This window comes from Carassius gibelio, chromosome B15 (genome assembly GCF_023724105.1).
Source record: "Carassius gibelio isolate Cgi1373 ecotype wild population from Czech Republic chromosome B15, carGib1.2-hapl.c, whole genome shotgun sequence".
In the NCBI taxonomy this organism is placed as follows: domain Eukaryota; kingdom Metazoa; phylum Chordata; class Actinopteri; order Cypriniformes; family Cyprinidae; genus Carassius; species Carassius gibelio.
This window is the reverse complement of record NC_068410.1, coordinates 20,514,511-20,535,596: the sequence shown is the minus strand read 5'-3', so window position 1 is coordinate 20,535,596 and position 21,086 is coordinate 20,514,511. Positions and strand designations below refer to the sequence as shown.

The 21,086-nt window shown below is 36.1% G+C and overlaps 1 protein-coding gene across 7 annotated transcripts in view; it reads left to right on the top strand.

The window, feature by feature from the left end:
* Positions 1 to 21,086, top strand: part of LOC127972817 (teneurin-4) — a 205,920-nt gene that overhangs the window by 165,349 nt on the left and 19,485 nt on the right. For all 7 annotated transcript variants that reach the window (XM_052576618.1, XM_052576621.1, XM_052576624.1 and 4 more), the window contains 4 exons: positions 2,585 to 2,817; positions 4,369 to 4,523; positions 12,303 to 13,180; positions 18,386 to 18,558. In XM_052576618.1, coding sequence (XP_052432578.1) covers positions 2,585 to 2,817; positions 4,369 to 4,523; positions 12,303 to 13,180; positions 18,386 to 18,558 — 1,439 coding nt within the window. The remainder of the gene's footprint in view (positions 1 to 2,584; positions 2,818 to 4,368; positions 4,524 to 12,302; positions 13,181 to 18,385; positions 18,559 to 21,086) is intronic.

The window sequence follows — 21,086 nt, the reverse complement described above, 5'->3', positions numbered from 1 at the left end:
TGTTTCGGATTTGTTTAATCGGTTTTAAATGCTGATCCGAGGACAGGTTAGGTGTTGAATATGATGTTATATGGCAGATGTGTGTTTGCTATGGCTAGTCATCTCTAACCTACTGTAGCCCTACCAACTTGACATTTTTGTTCTCTTTCGGCAACCTTACCAACCTTGTAAGATTTTGAATGTGGATCCTGAGACAGGCTGGGTGTTAGTAATGGTGGAAGAAGAATGGTGAATGTGATTGATCTGTTGCAGTGGCCTTTAAATCTTCAGTTTTAAATACTGATCCTTAGAAAAATTTGGTGTTAGCAAAGATGGTTTTGGCAGATGTGTATCATAACATTCACTGTAGCTAGTCATCTCTAGAGTAGATCTATAGGTCCATTATAAAAGTTAACCATGGTTTTACTACAAATAAAACCAGAAAACTGCTTTTATTCTCTTGGTGTCAGCTTTTTTCAACTTGGTAGGTTTTTTTATATGGATAAAAGACAAGTTGTTTTTTAGCGATGGTGGTATTTAGCGGATGGGTGTTGTAGCATTTGCTTAGGGTAGTCATCTTATGAAGAATGCCTGTCCCTGAATGTTTTTGTACTCTTGCAGTGACCTTTCTAACTTTGTAAGGTTTGGAATGCTAATCTTTAGATAAATTGGATGTTAGCAATGATGGTATTTAGCAGTGTCGTAGCATTTGCAGTGGGTAGTTATCTTGAGAGAACTAGTCCTATAACGCAGGGGGTACCACTTTATACAAAGAATATTTTTCACTTAACATTTTCACTCAATTGCTGTAACCTTTCTCACTTTAAGTTCCAAATGTTTATCCTTTGACAAGTTGGTTGTTAGCAACAATGGCTTATAGCAGGCATTTGTCACAGCGCAAGCATGAAGAATGCTTTTCATATAACATTTTGTTCACAATATTTTGACCTTTTTCACTTTCTCAAGTTTTAAATCTGGATCCAAGATTGCTTTTGTGTCACATAGCATTTACGTTGGCTAGTTATCACTAGCATACTAACACAATCTTATCAACCGAGTGGCACTTTTCACAAAGAATATATTGTTCAATTAATGTTTTTGCTGTCTTGAATGACCTTTCCCATTTAAATTTTAATTCAAGATTTTAAATGCTAAACAGAAGTTGGCTGTAAGCAGTGATATTTCTTGGCAGATATGATGTGATATGATAGCATGTGCCATTGCTAGTCATCTAATGAAGAATGCTTTTCACTTAACATTTTTGTTCTCACGATGTGACCTTTCTCACTTTGTTCAAAACCAATTAACCCCTCAAGACACCATTCCAGAAAGGCGAGAACGTTTTAAGTTTTCAACTGCTGAATATTCACACATTTTCGCATTTATCACGAGTTGAACATTATGATTTTCACCTTTTCTGAAACATATGTTACATCAGCCGGTACAGTAATTCTTTGTTTTTCACTGTACTTCAGCAGATGGAAATTTCACAAGTCTGAAGTAACATTTTTAGGGGAATTTCAGGTGTAGGTGAACCTGTGCAAGTCATCCAAATTTCACCACAAGCAGTCCTTGACCACAGATGTAGCCATCAGCAGAGCTACAGTACAATTAGAGCATATCACAAATCAACTCAAATCAAAATCCAGCCTTTAGCCTTTCTATTGTTATCTCAGAATATGATTAGTACACTATAGAGAGTAGACTCAGTACGTTGCATCCAGATCGGAGGGGGGTTTTTTTTCCACTCGTGAGACCCTCTCTAGCCTGATTGGAGCCATTTTGTTGGGCTTTCATGTTCTTTAGCCCCCTGTGTGGTTGTGAGGGATGACTTTGACTGTCCAGTTTTACCATGTAATGGACTGTTTTTTCAGCCTGTGGGCCATTTTTGCTCCAGGAATGCATAATGTGTTTAGATAACAGCTCTAGACCACATGCATCTCCAGAAGAAAGTTTCCCTTTAGGGGAGTTGGTTGCATACCTATTTGAATGTGCACTGGCAGCACATTAGATGCTGGGCCCGACTGCATTAACCACAGGCTTTACACACACTACATGCGTTTCTATATTTGGAATGAGAGTAAATGCATAAAAGATTGATGGGGAGAGAACATGGCAGAGATGTCTCAAGCCATGGCAGTGGATCTGTCAACCCTTGATTCCTGTTTTTATATATAAACCTTCACTGCAAATTCCCTTCTCTGAGGCGGTTTGTAATGCATGGAATTAAACATGATACACGATTCACATGTTACAATGTCGAAATGTTTCAAAAGCCTGCTGTTACTGCATTATAATTACATTTACATATCATATGAATACATTTTATCAATTATAAATCTGGGTTAAACTTTATTTTAAGGTGTCCTTGTTACAGTGTAATTACACATTTAAGTGCTGAGTAATATTAAATAACTACATGTACTTATTATATGGTTAGGGTTTGGATTAGGGTTACTTGCATGCAATTATGCATAATTTATAGTTTTTATAACGTGTAGCAAGGACAACTTAAAAATAAAGTGTTGCCAAATCTGAACAAGTCTTACAAATACATACTTTACACAAACTAATTGTTTTTCTTTCCTTTTTTTTTTTTTTTTAGCAATAGTCCTGCACACAAATATTACCTGGCTACTAGTCCTGTTTCGGAGGCTCTGTACCTTTCGGACACCAGCAGCAGGAAGGTGTTTAAAGTAAAATCTCTGAACACAGTGAAAGATGTGGCAAAGAATCTAGAGCTGGTGGCCGGCACAGGCGATCAGTGTCTACCCTACGATGAGACTCGCTGCGGGGACGGAGGCAAGGCTGTGGAGGCCACACTTACCAACCCTAGAGGTGAGTCTCCATATATCTGAATAACTGTTGATTTATTTCAGAAACGGACAGCAATTTTAGCATTACTGTTTCAATTTTCCCATCATTCCCATTAGGCTATTAGCAAATTCCTTTAAATTAAAGATGCTGTAAGCAATTTCGCCTATTTTGCTTCAACCACATACTCTCTCCAAAATTTGCTTCCTCCATATGTTTGTACCAGTACAAGCCCTAAGCAACAAATTCAGAGCAAACCCCAAAACCACAGCATGAAATTGATAGCAAAACCTGTGGTTTGCATACGCTTGTCAGTTTTCCAGTATAGAGAGGACTCATACTCCTAGTGTAGCATATGTAGTGCTCTGAGGGGAATCTTGTGGGGGCTCGAATTAATGTTTCCTTCTATTTTCACCAACACAAAGCAATAATATAATGGCATTTCCTAGTATGCTTTCCATCATTTGAGAATTAAAAAACATTTGTGATTGAAGCTGTGATTATCATTGCATTATAAAATGCAAATGAAAGAGGATGTTCCCAGCGTCACGTACCCCTTTTTCATCCGCAGTGACGTTGAAATGATTCACATGCTCTTAAATAGCTTGAACAGCACCACACGCATCTCTTTTCCCCAGGATGCATTGCTCAATGCCTGGTTGTTGTTCCTCAGACATAAATAATGAATTGAACGCATGGATTTTTTATTAGACTTCTGGATTTCTATTGAGCATGTTGATGCTGAGAGATACGCATTCCATTCTGTCCTTAAAATTATAGCTCTGTAATTCCAACTTTATTTATCATTCCAAATTTGAATATGCTCTTAGCATTTATGAAAATTCCTGTTGTTCCTGTTTTGATGTGTTGTGTTTTGTTTTATTGTTTTTGCTTTACTTTTTTTTTGTTTGTTTGAATCTGAAAGTTGCAAAGGTCGCATTTCACATCAAAATGTAAAGAAAAAAATAGAGGTATTACAATTGTATTATTTTATTTTTGTTAGTGACGATTGTCATAGAAATGTATTATTGAAATAATAAAAATTTTAATAGATTACATTTTTTATTATTATTATTAGACTTTTTTTTTCCATAATTAGGCATATTACCCTCATTTATTTATTCATTCATTCTTTCATTCATTTGTTTGTTTACTTATGTTAAAGGTGATTCCAGTTAAATTTTATTTTTACCAATAAATTATATTATTAGTTTTTTACATTAGCATTTTATTTACAATGGCATGCATTAAATGTTGTACAGCAAATGCTATTATAACAAATACTATCACTTACCATTTTCTGTTTTTTTTTTTTATGGTATTGAGAATTATATTGTATTGTAATTGAATTTCATTGTAAATATATAGTATTTGGTGTTACAAAACCTGGCTTAAATGTCTGTATTTAACTATTTATAAAAATGTTGTATTTATTTATTTAGATTTGTGTCATAAATTCATCTTCTTGATAGCTATGTAGCGTTTGGATTACAGCTATGCAATTCAACTAATTGTTGATCATTATTCAGTCCTATCAGGAAGGATCCATTCCTTTTTTCTTTCTCTCGTCTCCAGGCATTACTGTGGACAAGTATGGCGTGATCTTCTTTGTAGACGGCACCATGATCCGCCGCATCGATCAGAACGGGATCATATCCACCCTGCTGGGCTTCAACGACTTGACCTCAGCACGACCCCTGAGCTGTGACTCGGTGATGGACATCTCGCAGGTGGGTAGCCTTCTTGTGTTCCCTCTGCGGCTTTCTCACCCATCAGGGCTCTTTATAAAGGCCAGTTTATGGCAGGATTTGTGAAAGGCCAGCACGACTATACTGTTCTGCACACCATGTTCGGTGGAGTCATCATGTCAGCCTTACTGAGGGTGAAGGGTTGCAGCTGACATCTCTTCAGGGCAGGTCAGGGGTCTCTGTGCTCCCTTGGGTCCCAGTAACCCAGATGCTGCCTACAGCTGCAGGCCTCTGAAACCCAGTTTCAAGCTGACCTACAACCTGAATGACAGCGCTGCTCCCTCCATCCCAAAAACACGCTCGTATGCATGCTCACAGAGACGTGCACTCTCTCGTCACCCTAGGCGCTGTTAACCAATCCAAATGTTACCTGTCACCCCCGGCAAGGACACTGCGCTGACTGCCATCTCTAAAGTATCATTTTGGGATGTGACACTGCCCTAAAGGTCCAGACCTGGAGCTTTTTCGGCTGCTTTGGTTTTCCTTTACTTTATTTTGCCTGCAACGTTCTCCCAGTGTCAAGACAATCAACAACGCCTGCGGTTATAATGACAAAGAAAATATAGTTGACTGCAGTAAGCTTTTGCCTTGATTGTATACTAAACGTCTTCATTATACATTTCATTACCCAATTTTATGTTTTTGATGCAGTTTTATGCAAACTGAAATGTTCAGTGACTGATTAGAATGACTAAATATCAATGCAGTGTAATCACTCATTGCACTGAACTCATAAAGTCTGTGTTATAGCATCGTTATTGGAAAAGTGCAATAGAACCACACAGCAAGGCGGACTTCCAGCAAAGAAAAAAATATGTATTTCTTTTTTCAAATCTTGTCATGACCGTATAAGGTGTCTCTTGAAAATGGCAGTAATCCAGGTAGATGTAGACAGGTAGATGTAGACAGGTAATGGCAGACATCTAGCAAATACAAATTATCAGTGAGTTAAAGCTGCTGTTATACTAAAAGACTGAAGAAAGCAATTTCTCATTGCTGCAGTATACAAAATAAAAAATACAGAGGAAAATCATAGTATTATATATATATATATATATATATATATATATATATATATATATATATATATATATATATATATAAATAATATTTTATTATTATTATTATTATTATGATAGGTAAAAATTGATTGCCTGAATGCACTGTAAGTCACTTTGGATAAAAGCGTCTGCTAAATGCATGCATTTAAATTTAAACTTAATTTAATTTAATATATATATATATATATATATATATATATATATATATATATATATATATGTGTGTGTATGTATATTTTTTTTGTTTGATTACACGTACAATTGAGCTTTAAATAAAAAAAATCATAATTTTGTGCATTATAGTATTTTTTATTTTTATTTTCTTTATTCATATTACAGTAATGGTAATTTGTTAAAATTTGCTAATGTAATATGGAGCCTTTGACTCATTGATATATTTAAATTAAATATTGATTTAAAATTCAAAAGTTCTGGCCTTTTATACTGGCCTTTTACCAGTTTGCAAGAATGCTTTATTGATCAGAAATACTGTAAAAATGTTGATATATTGAAATACTATTTCAATTTAAAAGAAGAGTTTTCTATTTGAATATATCTTAAAATGTAATTTATTCCTGTGATGACACAGCCAATTTTTAGCAGCCATTACTCCAACATAAATCCTTGAGAAATCATATTAATATTATGTGCTGCTAAAGAAACATTTCAGTGTTGACAGTTGTTGTTTTTTTTTTACTTTGTGAGGCCAGGCAAATTCTTGACAGTTTTTGTGGGATAGAACTTACAACCAATGAAATTTGATACATATTTTTATGGTCTCATCTTTGATGACCTTTCAAAACCACAGTATAAAGATCATAAACTGAATGAAAAGAGAACTGGTTTTGCTTGCATACTGTATACCTGTCCAGCTTACGGTTTGCTCAGTAATGCCTCTGCCGCCTGACTGAGAGGCTTTATTTTGCTGAGAGGACATGGATCACTGGGGAGGCGACCTCCAGCTGCACCACAGAGAAAACCTTTCTAGCCTGAAACACACACATACACACACACACTCACAGAAAGACCACTGCAGTCCCAGCCTCAATGATGACAAATCACACCAGCTTCTGCCAAAGACACTCAGACAGTAAAAAGCATCCATTAAAAATGCATGTGCAGCACACGCTCACTGCATCAAGCACGCCGCCGCATTACTTAAGCCTGCTGCTGCCACACTTTTGAGGGCTCATCTGAAGCCTGTTTCCTCCCTCTCATACACCGCCTGCCAATTCTCACCTAGATCCAAGAAAAAATATCTTATTTTTTGGTGCCGGGTGCTGAGTTCATTAACATGTGATGCTCTTTAGGTCCCGATATCTCCGCTTCCAATAAGCCCCCCTTGGAAGCTTCAATTCTGTGATGGCTTCATTCCTTTCCACTTACTATTCGGATCTTGCATTCAGAGCACACCTCGCATTATATTCCAAATTTGTTTGCCTTTCGGGCAGCGCAGGCACCCTGCACGAGCGCTATGAATTTGAGACTTGGCAAGAATGTTCCTCCTCAACTCTTACATTGGTTTCTGGAATAAATATTCTCCTCATCCCCTGGTGAACGTAGAAATATGGTGATAAAAGCATATTCTCGGAGGAATGGGAGTATTTAAATGTCTTTTTTACTTCAGTGATTGTTATTTTTGGTTTGCTATTCAGGGATTTACAACTGGGGTTCGGTGAAATTCAGAATTTAAAAAAAGGAGAAAAATGAATTTGATTGTAAACTCTACATAAAATGTTTATTTAGTTCAATTTGAACTGGCCTTCCTCAAATTAAAATGTAAAATAAATATGAATTTGACTGACCCTTCGCTTAGCCCTGCTTTAAAACATTACTAAGAAATCCTACCTTAGCAGCTGTTGCCAACCAACATATGTTCATGTTTTGGACTTGTTTAGTGTACAGTAACACTATAAGAGTATATGTGTGTTTAGATAGTTTTCATATTATATATTATATACTGTATTATTATATAAAAATAGTGCTGTCAAATGACTAATAGTGATTAATTGCATTCAAAAGAAAAACTTTTATTTGCATAATATATTTATTGTGTATATGTATTATGTATATATAAATACACACACATACAGTATATATTTTGGAAATATTTAAATGTATTTAAACATATGCATGTGTGTGTGTGTGTGTGTGTGTGTGTGTGTGTGTGTGTGCGTGTGTGTGTGTGTGTGTGTGTGTGTGTGTGTGTGTGTGTGTGTGTGTGCGTGCGTGCGTGTGTGTGTGTGTGTGTGTACGTGTGTGTAAACAAAAATAATTATTTTGGATGCAGTTTATCACGATTAATTGTTTGACACACACATACAGTATATATTTTGGAAATATTTAAATGTATTTAAACATATGCGTGTGTGTGTGTTTGTGTGTGTGTGTGTGTGTGTGTGTGTGTGTGTGTGTGTGTGTGTGTGTGTGTGTGTGCGTGTGTGTGTGCGTGTGTGTGTGTGTGTGTGTGTGTGTGTGTGCGTGCGTGTGTGTGTGTGTGTGTGTGTGTGTGTGTGTGTGTGTGTACGTGTGTGTGTAAACAAAAAGAATTATTTTGGATGCAGTTTATCACGATTAATTGTTTGACAGCACTACTAATAATATAACTTAATATTATATACTATTATCCAAAAAATAAGTCTTGTAATAGTGACACAGTGTATACAGAGAGGATAGAAGTTGTGTTTGGATAGAAGTTTTATGCTCACCAAGGCTTCATTTATTTGATCAAAAATACAGTAATATTGCGAAATATTGCGAAAGGACTGTTTTCATTTTAAAATGTCATTAATTTCTGTGATGGCAACACTGATTTTTCAGCAGTTTTCAGTGTCACATGATCCTTCAGAAATCATTATAATATGCCGATCTGCTGCTCGACAAATATTTCTTAATATTATTTATCAAAGATAAAAACTGGTGTTTTTGTGGAAACCATGACATGTTTTCAACGTTCAGGATGTGTTGATGAAAAGAATGTTCTAAAGAACAAAATGTATTTCAAATAGAAATCTTACGTAACGTTATAAATGTCTCCACAGTTACTTTGATGAATGAGCACTTGCTAAGTACTCAGTTTAAAAAAAAAAATTAAATAAAATCTTGAGTAGTTAAGAGCTTGACGATGTTATTCATTTACTTATCGATTCAGCTCATTGTAGTGTCGATAGTAACTTAAGAGTTTAAGGGGGGCAAAGCTTAGTTACATCAAATTCTGCATCCTGTTTGCTACCTCAGAAATTGGATTGGATTTAAATGGTGCGCAACCCTGTTATCTACAGCAACGGCTGCTCCGTAACAGCATGACTTCAAACTAAGCGAATGATTATTTTCCTTTTTATGACGTGAATCAAGATTGATAAGAAATGTCGCAGTAAGGAGTGTATTTTGAAAAGGCTCTTTGAGATGCAAGCTGGCTTACATGCTTTCGGACAAGGTCAAGCCTGCGTGTTCTCATTACGCGTGCTTCAGCGTATGTTGAAGGATTTAACGGCAGCTGTTCTAGTGTTGGATTTACGAGGGTGTGAGCAGTTTATTCTCTCTCTCACTCTGCTAGTGTGTGAAAGTGTGAGGAGTAGATGGAGAAATAGAGATGATACATCCTGTCTATCACTCAGAGAGGTATCAAATCCCACCTCCGACCCACACACACACACACACACACACAGGCGCTGAATATTTAATCGCCACTGTTCCAAAGAAAATGGATTTAATAAACAAAGAGCTACCCTGATATCACAAAAACATCAAGACATCTGTTCATCTAGTGTGTTTCAATCAGGAAAATGTCTTAAGGTTTTTTTTTTTTTTATGCAATATGCTGCAAAAAACCAAGGATCCCTGAAATGAACATCCTTTCTGGGCCTGGAATACAATTTGTAGCATTAAGTCATCATCTAATCATATTGTTATTGCTGAACCTACCCTGGAAATTTTATGAAAGTGATTGGTGGGTTAGAGTGCTGTTGAATCCCTAACCTGGGACTTAACCCTAACTCTGAAATCTTATTGGTCGGACCCTGTGCCTAACATTAAAATCTGATTGGTTATTGGCAGTGTTGTTCCAAGACCAAAATAAACTCGTCCTACTTAAGGAAATCACATTTAAAGTTTCCCCCAAAAAATATAGTTTTGTATAGTTTTTCTTGAAGTGGTCCAAGGTTGTGGGTTCGAATCCCATGGAACACATGTTAGTAGAAAATTGTTAGCTTCAATGCAATGTAAGTCACTTTGGATAAAAAACCATCTGCTAAAAACATTTTGAGTCCTTCTCAAATCATATTCAGGGTTACTTGACATTAAAATTTTTGAATAGCCTTGGTTTAGACTAGAATAGACCTTTACTAGATTTGTACACACATATTGCACTTAAAACCAAATTCGATGCTTTCCAGATGATGTTCTTTCACTGACGTCTCGTCATACTCTGTAACTTTCCTCGTTCCCTCGTGATTGTTTTAAATTGGCATTTGGTTTCGGTTAAACCTGTCCATCACCAAATCCTCTTCTGCTCTGCTGCTCCATGATGTGTCTTATTATATGTATCCTTTGCCATGATAAGAAATCTCGATATCATGTTGTGTGTGTGTGTGTGTGTTATAGGCTTCAGCTCGGGGGAGATATCACTGTCCGATATTGAACAGAACACGGTGACTCAGTTAGGCAGTGAGAGTCTTCTTTCTTCGGGTCTTACTGTGACTTAATCGTATCTTAAAATCAATGCGTGGTGCTACTTAAGCCATGGCAGTGGCTGTGGGCAATAGATTACTCCAGACCAGCGTCCAGGAGGCAGTTTGATATAGATCAGCTCAGGGTGCGGGCATCATTTCCAGGAATGAGGGCAGAATGGTGTATTGAGTGCTATGTTTTATGTTGTTGAGGACTTATCGGACAGTCCAGCATCTTCAGGATACTGAAATCCTTGCACTTGAGAGATGAGCTATAATATGGCTTGTCCCTACTTTTTAACAGTTTCTTGTTCCGCAAGGCCATTGCAGTTTTGAAGTTTTTATGTAATGCAGTCTGTTAGCTCATGTGCCTGATTTTGATATTCTGATATTCCTAATTATCAAGGTTTTTGTTTGCATGAAATACCAAAATGTATGGAAGTGCTTACACTTTGGAGATTATTGTATTTTATTTCATTATTGTTGTAATGTCAGTTTTTTTTTTTTTTTTTTTAAGTTAAAGCTAAATTAGATTTTTATATTTTATTCAGTTAGATTTTTTTTTTTTTTTTACTATTTATTTGATCATACCAAAATTTGACATTTACACAGACTTGGGTTAGCTTGAATGCAATAATTATAATAAAATAAAAAAATGCTTTTGTTTTGTTTTGTGGACAAAAAAAAATGGACAGAAAATGTAACATGCTGCTTTATGATACATGACATTATTGTTAATGCTGTCAAATGATTAATTGCGATTAATATATTTAAAATATAAACATAAATTATTTTTTAAATATATACAGCATGTGTGTGTATTGATATAAATATAATAAATATATACAGTATATATATTAATATGTATAATTTATATATTCATTTATGTAAATACACGTAAATATTTTCAAAAATATATACTGTATGTATGTGTGTGATAAATGTACATAGTACACACACATATATTACAGTATGTAAACAAAACTTTTGTTTTTGATTTGATTTATCTCAATTAAATGAATTGTTTGAGAGAACTAATTATTATATCATAAGTAAAGTCTAAAAGAAAAAAAAAGTCTGTAAAATAAAGTTTGAATCTATTTCTTTTTTTCGTTTTAAATGCCACATCTGCTTGCTTAAGTCTCTGATGAAAATGTCAACATAATGTTTTTTCTGTCTCTTCAGTTATAAACAGTCGCATTTAGGAATCTGTTATGATTAGAAAACTTTAAACATAGCTTTTCTCACTTCTCCATAAAAGCCAACATGTGCCATTCGACGTCTACAGATTAGTATAGTTTGCGACTTTTATGTAATACTTTTAATATTAAGCTCAGCTTGGTAGCTTTCTGTCTATTCTCAGAGTGCATTAAAAGCATCTTTTAATCAGCCAGCCTTGTTAGCGTGCCAAGAACACTATTGAAATAAGACACTTCACACTCGGCCCCTAAGAGAGCGATTACAGTCCCCTAGTGAAGAAAGGGTCTGTGCAAATTCACCAGATTCAATCATTTCTATGTTAAAAGCCTGCTGTATTATTTTCAGAACAATAAGTCATAATTTAGTCAGCCGAGCAGGAGGCAGCAACAGGTCTTGTTTGATACGTGTGCCACGTTTTGTTTCGGTCCTGTTCCCCTGGTGCATTCGCTTTCCATTATGAAATTAATAAGCCAAAGCTAGAAAAAGTGTGGGGAGGTGTAAGTATAGTTTTTTGGGAGTCCATGGTTTAATCTAATCATTCGACTCACTTTTTCTCTCCTTTCTTATCAACATTTCAACTTCCCTTTTTAACTTTCATGTTCATCAGATAAAGCAGCCTCAACTCTGTCTTCTGCGGCAATTGTGATCTATTCGAACCTTTTTTTTTTTTTTGTCGTATTTGCTTTTCCATTATTAATGTAGCATCTGGCATTTCAGTTTTCACTTCCTACTCTTTAGAAAAAATTGTTTTTTCTGTTTCTGCCAAACCTAACAAGTAAATAAAATTCTTAATGTCGCATTATAACATTGTATTTTCCCCCTGTCTCCCATAGGTGCGTTTAGAATGGCCCACTGATCTGGCGGTGAGCCCGATGGACAATTCGCTTTATGTTCTGGACAACAATGTAGTTCTGCAGATCTCAGAGAACCATCAAGTCAGGATTGTAGCGGGGAGGCCAATGCACTGCCAGGTTCCCGGCCTAGATCACTTCCTAGTCAGTAAAATCGCCATCCACGCCACCTTGGAATCCGCCAACGCTCTTGCCGTCTCCCACAACGGCTTGCTTTACATCTCTGAGTCGGATGAGAAGAAGATCAACCGAGTCCGTCAGGTCTCAACCAATGGAGAGATCTCTCTGCTCGCTGGCGCCCCCAGTGGCTGCGACTGCAAGAACGACGCTAACTGCGACTGCTACTCGGGCGACGACGGCTACGCCAAAGATGCCAAACTAAACGCACCCTCCTCATTAGCGGTTTCACCCGATGGAGAACTCTTCATCGCCGACCTGGGTAACATACGCATCCGATATGTCAGGAGGAACAAAGCGTTCCTCAACCCGCTCAACATGTATGAGGTTTCCTCACCCATCGATGACGAACTCTACCTGTTTGACGTGAACGGGAGTCACATCTACACTCAGAGCCTGACCACTGGAGACTACCTGTACAACTTCACCTACTCTGGCGATGGTGACCTGAGCAGCATCATGGACAAGAATAAAAACAAAGTGACCATTCGTAGAGACACGACGGGATTGCCGCTCTGGCTGATGGGTCCTGATGGCCAGACATTCTGGTTCACCATTGGAACTAATAATGCACTGAAGAGTGTTGCTGCCCAGGGTCAAGAGCTTGCCATGATGACTTATCATGGAAGCTCAGGTCTGCTGGCCACGAAAAGCAATGAAGACGGATGGACTACCTTCTACGAGTGAGTAAAATTTCTACTTTCTGTTCTTTGTTTTCTATACTAAAGGCTGATAACTTTTCCATGGCACATCAATTGTAGAATACATCATACACATAAAATATATATGAACTTCAAATATATATATATATATATATATATATACATATTATAATGTAATAATGTAATACACAAAAATTATTGTTATTATTATTACATTTTCCATGTATATTTTATTTCTTTATTAATATGAAATATTTAAGGCTAATTAGTACATTTTAAACATTTAAACAATAATTATTTTCACACTATTTTTTTATACTTATTAAAGCTATATCTTAAAGAGACACATCAGTTTCTGGCTGCATACAGAGTTTCACATTTATCACTGCATACTTCACAGCGAGCTTCTCTCAGCTACTGGAAGCTAAATTTACTCTTGCTCACCGTAATTGCAAAGGTCTTGGTTGGCTGAGGGTCATGTTACTGTAGATACAGTCAAGAGTTCACAAGGTCTCTGTGGTTTATTGGACTTCAGTCAACTGCTGTAAGGTAATTGGTTTCAGGAGTATCTTCAACAGCGTTGTTTTTAGAGTTCCTGCAGTTCTTTTGCAGTTCAGGCACTCATTTTCGTTTCACATTTACTCAATCTAATCTTAAATACTTTTTTTGATTATATGAATAAAAAAGTCAAATATTTATAACATATATAGAGCCAGAATAAACTGATAAGTTTCAGCCAATGGCCCACAGTGGCACTAATGTTCCATCTGTGTTTTTACCTATAAGTCTGAATACTGGTTTTGCATTAGTTATAATTTGTTTTGTTTAACCAGGCATGTTATTCTGTGAAGTCAGTGATGGCACAAGCACGCTAGCTAATGTATAGTCTCGCGTAGCCAGACCTTCAAACTGAAGTTCTGGAATTCATGGCAGCTTTCTTTGGCCAAGGTCCACCCATGAGGTCGTTTAACTGACATGTCAAACAACCAATCGCAATTTGTTTCATTCATCGTCACGTTTTGATGTGTGAAAATGTCGCCACAATAACAAATCTGACATATTTTAAAGATTCTATGTTGTGAACTTTAAATATTTTACATACTTTTGAAAATCCAGCAGTTAGTTGATCCTGATAAGCGCTTGTCATCACAGTTAACACAGCGGCTTTCTTCATTCGTGAGGGGGTTTGGTGCCATGGTATCTTTGTTTCCAGGTGGAACGTTAAAGAATGTGACACACATGTCTCGCAGAAATCCTGTAGAATTCAACCAATCCGATAACAACTTTGACACCCCTGAAGTGTTTCTACTTTTGTGTCCCATATGAATCAGACATTTAGCCAACGGTCCATGGGCGTGACGTCTGAGGCTGAGACTAGCTAGCTATCCGTCTAAGTTTTCTATTTTGTTTACAAATTTTCAATTTGCCTGCAGGTCCACTATTTTTTTGGATGCCCACCCAAACAGTAAATCCATCCCTTGTTACTAATTCCAGATTAACTAAAATGTAGGGCTGCACGATTAATCGCATGTGATTGTCATGCGTGTTTCATCAGTAAAGCTGGTTCTGTGATTACTACTAAATATCCATCACCTGCTTTCAAATGGAGCGGCACTTATTACACAGAACCATAGTTCTTTTTCTAGAGAAAATTATTTTGACTCAGCTCTCAGTCTGTATTACAACAAAACGTGTTTGCATTAATACTCATGTAGCACATTCATTAGCATTACTTTCATGTGACCTTGACTGTAGGCAAAACTAATTTAAAACTTCTTCACACGCATTTATTGATTGTACTGTTTATTGTAATGTACAAATGCTGCATATTTGATAAGGCGCATTAAATGGTTGTAGATAACCAGCCGTAAGTGGAATTTCCTCAAGCGTTGAAGAAAGTTCAGTTTTTCGTCCTTTGTCTCAGACCCATGCTGTCATATCATTTATTTAATACCCTGTTTGCCAAATGAACAAATGGCAGGCAAAGTTAATTTACTGAATAATTGCAATTAGTGAAAGAGAAAAAACAATAATTAACATTAGGAATAGTTGCTCTGTTGTTATTTTTTTCCCTTCCTAAGCAATTAGATCCGTCCATTCCCTCTGGCAACATGAGGTCGTCTTTTGTGATAAAGAAAGCTTGGTTGTTGTTTTTTTGCCCCCCTCTTTTTTTTTTTTTTTTTTGTAATTTGTAATTTGATATGTTATTTTGCATAATTAACTTTGAAGGTCAAGCTGCCATCTGAGGGTCAAAGTCACTGTTTTCCTGCACTAAAACAGAGCAGCCAAAACAATTTATCTGCACACTCCAAAGTGTGGCAGATGCGGTTTATCATCCCTGCCACCTGAATTCATTAAGTCCCTGTGAAGCGTGTTTGCCTGCGGACGTTACATCGGCCAGGACTCATGCAGAAACTGTACGGCGAGGAGCGTAAGCATAACAAAGACTTCTGCTACGGTGTGGGTCTATTCAACTCTGGAGGAAATGTGCGTTTGTGTGTACTAACATAGTTCTTTAAAATAATAATAATAAGAATAATATTTTTTATTTTATTCTGGAACATCTGCATTCTTTTACTGATTAAACAATATTTGCAGTTAACCATATCCTTAAAGGAATGACATTTTAATTGTACTCAAAATCTTATATATTACATTAATTTCTATAAATAAACAGTTGACTCAAATGTTTTTAAAAATTATTTTTAAATATTTGTATTATAGCTTTTGAGCTTTCACAAAAATGCTATATAATTGTAATTAAATACATTAGGTTTATTTATTTGTTTATTTTATGTTTATTTTAATCTTATTGATTGTATAGTGTCATTGAGCTTTGCAACAGTGAATTAAACATGAATTCAAAAATAACATTATAAATTGTTCCATATTCTTATAAAATATTGTTGTAAATATGCTCAGGTTTAAAAAATATAAATAAAGAAAATACATCCATTTAAATATTTGGGGTTTAGAAATGTTTTTATTTTTATTTTTATTCAGCAAGAATAAAAACCTTTAAAGGAATAAGTTTTATTTAAAACTAAATAGATTTTATTTATTTTTTCCTGTCGCTCAAGTGGTAGAGCATTGTGTTAGCAAGGTTGGGGGTTTGAATCCTAGGGAACACGTTAGACGAAAATTGTTAGCTTGAATGCAATGTAAGTCGCTTTGGATAAAAGTGTCTGCTAGATGTATAGCTTTAATTTAATTCATTTTTTTTAATTCATTTTTGTTTTAATAATTTAAAAATCCTCAAATATTCTGTCATGGTTTCCACAAAAAATATGAAGCAACACAACTGTTTCCAATATTGATAATAATAAGAAAATTACGTTTCTTGAGCAGAAAATCTGCATGTTAGAATAATTTCTGTCATATCATGTGACATTGAAGACTGGAGCAATGATTCTGATAATTCAGCTTTGCATCCTAGGATTAAATTACATTTTAAAATATGTATTAGAAAATGTTTAATTCTACTATTTTATGTAATCATTGTAAGTGTGAAAATGCATTTTTATCACAATATTACTCTTTTACTGTGCTGTTGATCAAATACATTCAGTCTTGGTGAGCATAAAAGACTTGTTTCAAAAAATAAAATCTTACCAAAAGAGTCCATACTTTTTCATGTTTTCATGTCAGTCATGTGACACAAAGAGTCTCAGACAGATCACACTGTTGTTTACAAATGCTTTCTTCCCCCCGCTGTATTTGTGTCCTGTAATGTGAACAGTGTCCGTGACTCAGTGGTACATCTCGACCAATACTTCAATCCCATGGTGCTTTGAGGCGGTCAGTTCTCTGTGACTACAATAGACTGTTGCTCTAAAAAGGAGATGTTTGGTCACCGAGATGAATCAGTCGGCACTTACTCCACACTCGGCCTGCTGAGAGAGCGCTCACGTGGAGGCTGACAAATAAAAAATATAGGGAGGAAAGGAACAAAGTAGGAGAAGAAAACAGGATAATTTAGTTTGCTTGCCAGAGAACAGAACAAAACGGTTGTGGGTCGACTGCAGTCGTTCACTCTTCTATTTAGTTGCCAGCCCCTAACCTCCTTTCTCTTGAAAAAAATGGACCAGCAAAAATGATGCGATGAAAAGAGTTTTGGATGTGGAATAAAGAGGATGATAAGAAACGTATCACAGAAGCTTTCTTCTTTATTACCTGTACAAATGAAAATGGAGGAGACACATTTTGTAAAGCCTGTGAAATTGGTACTATAGTTTAGATGGTCCAAGCACCTGTGTTTTAAGGAAATATTGGATTCAAATCCCAAAGAAGTCATAGAAAATAAAATAAGTATCTCCACCAAATCAGATTTGTTATCTTTGAAGTTTTTAGTGTTTGTTGGTTTTTTTCACAGACAACTTGCTGCTGTCACATCTAGTTGGACGAAATATCTGTCTGCAAGAGTACCGCTGTACACTCAGTTCTTCCTCCCAGTGAAATTGGCGTATTGCATTTTATTTTCAGAACCAAGCAATTTCAGATTAGCTAATAAATGTGACTCTGTACAGCTGCTCTACAGTGATAGTTGGTTTGAAGCTCAAACTAGTCGTGTTCTTAAGGGATAGTTCATGAAAGAAAGAAAAAAATGACATTTCTGTCATTTTCCCACCCTTTCGTTCTTCTGTGGAACACAAAAGAAGACTCTTGAAGACAAAATTGGGACCCAAACAGTTATTTCTCAAAATATCATCTTTTGTTTTCCACTAAAGATAAAAGAAAATCACGAAGGCTTGGAATGACATAAGGGCTAGAAAATAATCATTTTCATTTAAGTCTAAGCACTGAACTTCACAAGCCATGAGGGCCATATTCAAATACAGCAAGCCTGTTGGGAAATATGAGCTTGTGTAAGAAGTTCTTCAAGCCGTTGCTTAACAATTAAGGTCAGTTTTGTTGCAGAGATTGACGTTGAAGTGTTATTTTTGTGCTACTTGCAAAAGCATACCGAACTAGAAAATTAATGATGTCTGCCACAGTGGTAAACAGTTTCAAAAATCGAGAAAGGACCTTCAACCCTCTTCCATTACGTTCCAAAATATTTTGTTTTGCGACACAGTTACATTTTTCTTAGACCATTCTCTTGCTTGTACAGCTCGCTTTGACAGTCCCTTATTAAAAAACCTTGCATTTGATTGAAATCCACAGTTGGTCTCATTAAAGACAAGTTGAGCCATCTTATTTCACACACTGTTTTCTCCATCTCTTCAGGTATGACAACTATGGACGGCTGACAAACGTGACTTACCCCACGGGCAGGGTGAGTAGTTACCGCACTGATACAGACAGTACTGTGCGAGTCCAAACCGAGGGATCCAACAAAGAGGACGTCACGGTCACCACAAACCTCTCGGCCTCAGGAACCTTCTACACGCTCATGCAAGGTAAGAATATTTACAAACTAGTTTGTGTAGCCCTTATTTAACACATCGTAGGGGACAATTCTTGGGAACTGGGTAAAGAATTAGCCTAGATAGTATAAATTCAATACATTTCAAGGGTTAGTTCACAAAAATGAAATTCTTCCATCATATACCCGCCTTCATGTTGTGCCAAACCTGTATGATGTGACCAGCTCAAAAAATGGAAAAAATATATAAATAAATAAAATCATAATGAAAGTAGTTAATATGACTTGTACTTATATGTCAAGGCTTCTGAAGCCATTCAGTGACTGTTGAATCAAGAACTGTTGAATCATTATGTAACTGAACTGAACGTAAGTTCTGGATAAAATATTGAAATGTAATTTTAAGCTAGTTCTTTTTAATTAATAATTTTAATAAATCAAGTTTTTTTTATTTAATCATTTGTTCAGACTTAATGATTTGGGCGTGAACTGAAGTAATCAGTTTCTCAAGCTCACTCACTCTGAATTGAATGATTCAGGGGCCTTTTTACGCGTCAAAATTTTGTTTGCACTTTAATTTACAGTACGTGTACTAACATGTACTTATAGTGTTTGTACATTGTATTTATCTAAGAAAGTTCTGGTAATACAAGGTAACTACATGGGGTAGTGTTAGGTTTAGGGGTAGGTTCAGGGTTAGTATGTAGTTATTACATAGTTATTGTAATTACTATAATAAGTACATAGTATGTACATGAGGAACAGGACTGTAAAATAAAGTGCTACCGAAAATGGTGACGTAGTATGTGTTAGGTATGTACTGTAAACATGCACAGTACATGTCGATTTTAAAGGCAAGCATGAACTATCATACACATCAATGGCAGAGTACATCATGTTACTTTTGTAGCTGCTCAAGAGTTTGCTAACACTTCAGCAAAGTGTGGATTTACTTCACGAATATTACAACCAACAGCGAAAACGCGTTATATTCAACATATAATCGTCACTTCCCTACAGGTACTGTTTATTAACAAGGTAACAGTGCCAACTACTGGCCTGGTATACATAATACAGCGTTTTGGGCCGTTTTCACGGATATGTGTAAATGCGAATTGTTTTGAAAACGTTGTTGTGTATACTTGAAACTTTTTAAAAACGCAAGGGAAAAACGTTTCAATTTTTGACTACATCGTTGTTGTGTAAATGTAGCATCAGTCATAGTGGTACATGAGTCAAAAGCTCATTAGAGGGGGAGATTATTACCGAATAATTTTTTTTTTTTTTTAAAGAGGATTCTTCCAAATATCACATTATACAAATTATTACATAAAGAAACGAAGGAACAGGTCACCCAAAAGTAATTACTTCCTTTCTTTTCTTACATACTAGAAACTTAGTAGCTGTACATAAAGTAAAATAACTGTGAGGCAGAATTGATATGTTTGTGGGAAGCAATGAAATCAATAGAGGCATGAGTGTTTGTATTTTCTCTAAAATCGCAAGACCGCCCACTCACGAAGAAAGAAGTCCTTATTGATTTCCTGTCCAACACTTTTGTTTGTTCCAGTCTCCCATTTTCACCAAGCTCCTGCTTTTCCTGTCCATCTTAGAAAACCAAATCTTAATCACTTTGGCCCTCGAGACTTAGGGGTGTGGTCGGGGTCAGGGGCCGCCATTCTAGCTTGTGATTTTCCTTGCATACTTTGGCATTTGGATATCCTGTTTTTCACCTAACCAAGCGCTCCATCGATTCCCAATAAATAGCTTTGAACTCCCTGTACCCTGCTCTATTTCCTCAGAAACTGTAAAGATTTTTCTGCGCTCCTGTGAGCGTTTGATTTGAAGGGCTGTCCTCCTCCCCTAGGCTTCAATTGGTTCACCCACGACTGCTTCTGAGAGAAGAGGTAGAGGGCGTAAAGTTCTGCTGATGTTCTTATCCTAGACTAAACTAATGGTCACCTACGCATGGTGACCTTGTCCTGGACACCTGCTGGAGAAAGAGAGAGAGAGAGAGAAAGAGGGCTTACTGCCAAACGCTTTGCTGCTAATTAATTCACCATTGTCTGCTTTGTAAACGGAAACCAGTTTGGCTTTAGCTCCAACACAGAGTCTGGATATGCATTTCACGGAGGTTGTGACCTTGTGCTGTTTATTGACTTTCCAAGGTTGAGTGAGCATGTGTTCGATTTCCAGGTCATTCAGTCAGAGGTTTTTTTCAGGGCACCAATATTATTTACCTGAATAAGCCATCAAAAAGATAAATATGCAAGAGCTGCTTATACATTTGACATTGCTATGACCCAATTTATGCACAACTTTGTTCATCTTCAAAGATAGTATAGAGGACGAAACGGACAACTCATGGGAGTTGAAAGTCCTGCCTTTCAATTAAAAGCAAGCCTATTATGTTGTTTAGAATGATTTGAGATAAAGACACTAAATTTAAGATGTCATTGTTATCAGATATGATATCTGAATTTTATTGAAGACTGTTTCTAACAAAATAAAATACATTTTGAGATAAAGTTTAAAATATTAACATTCATATCTTTAGATATA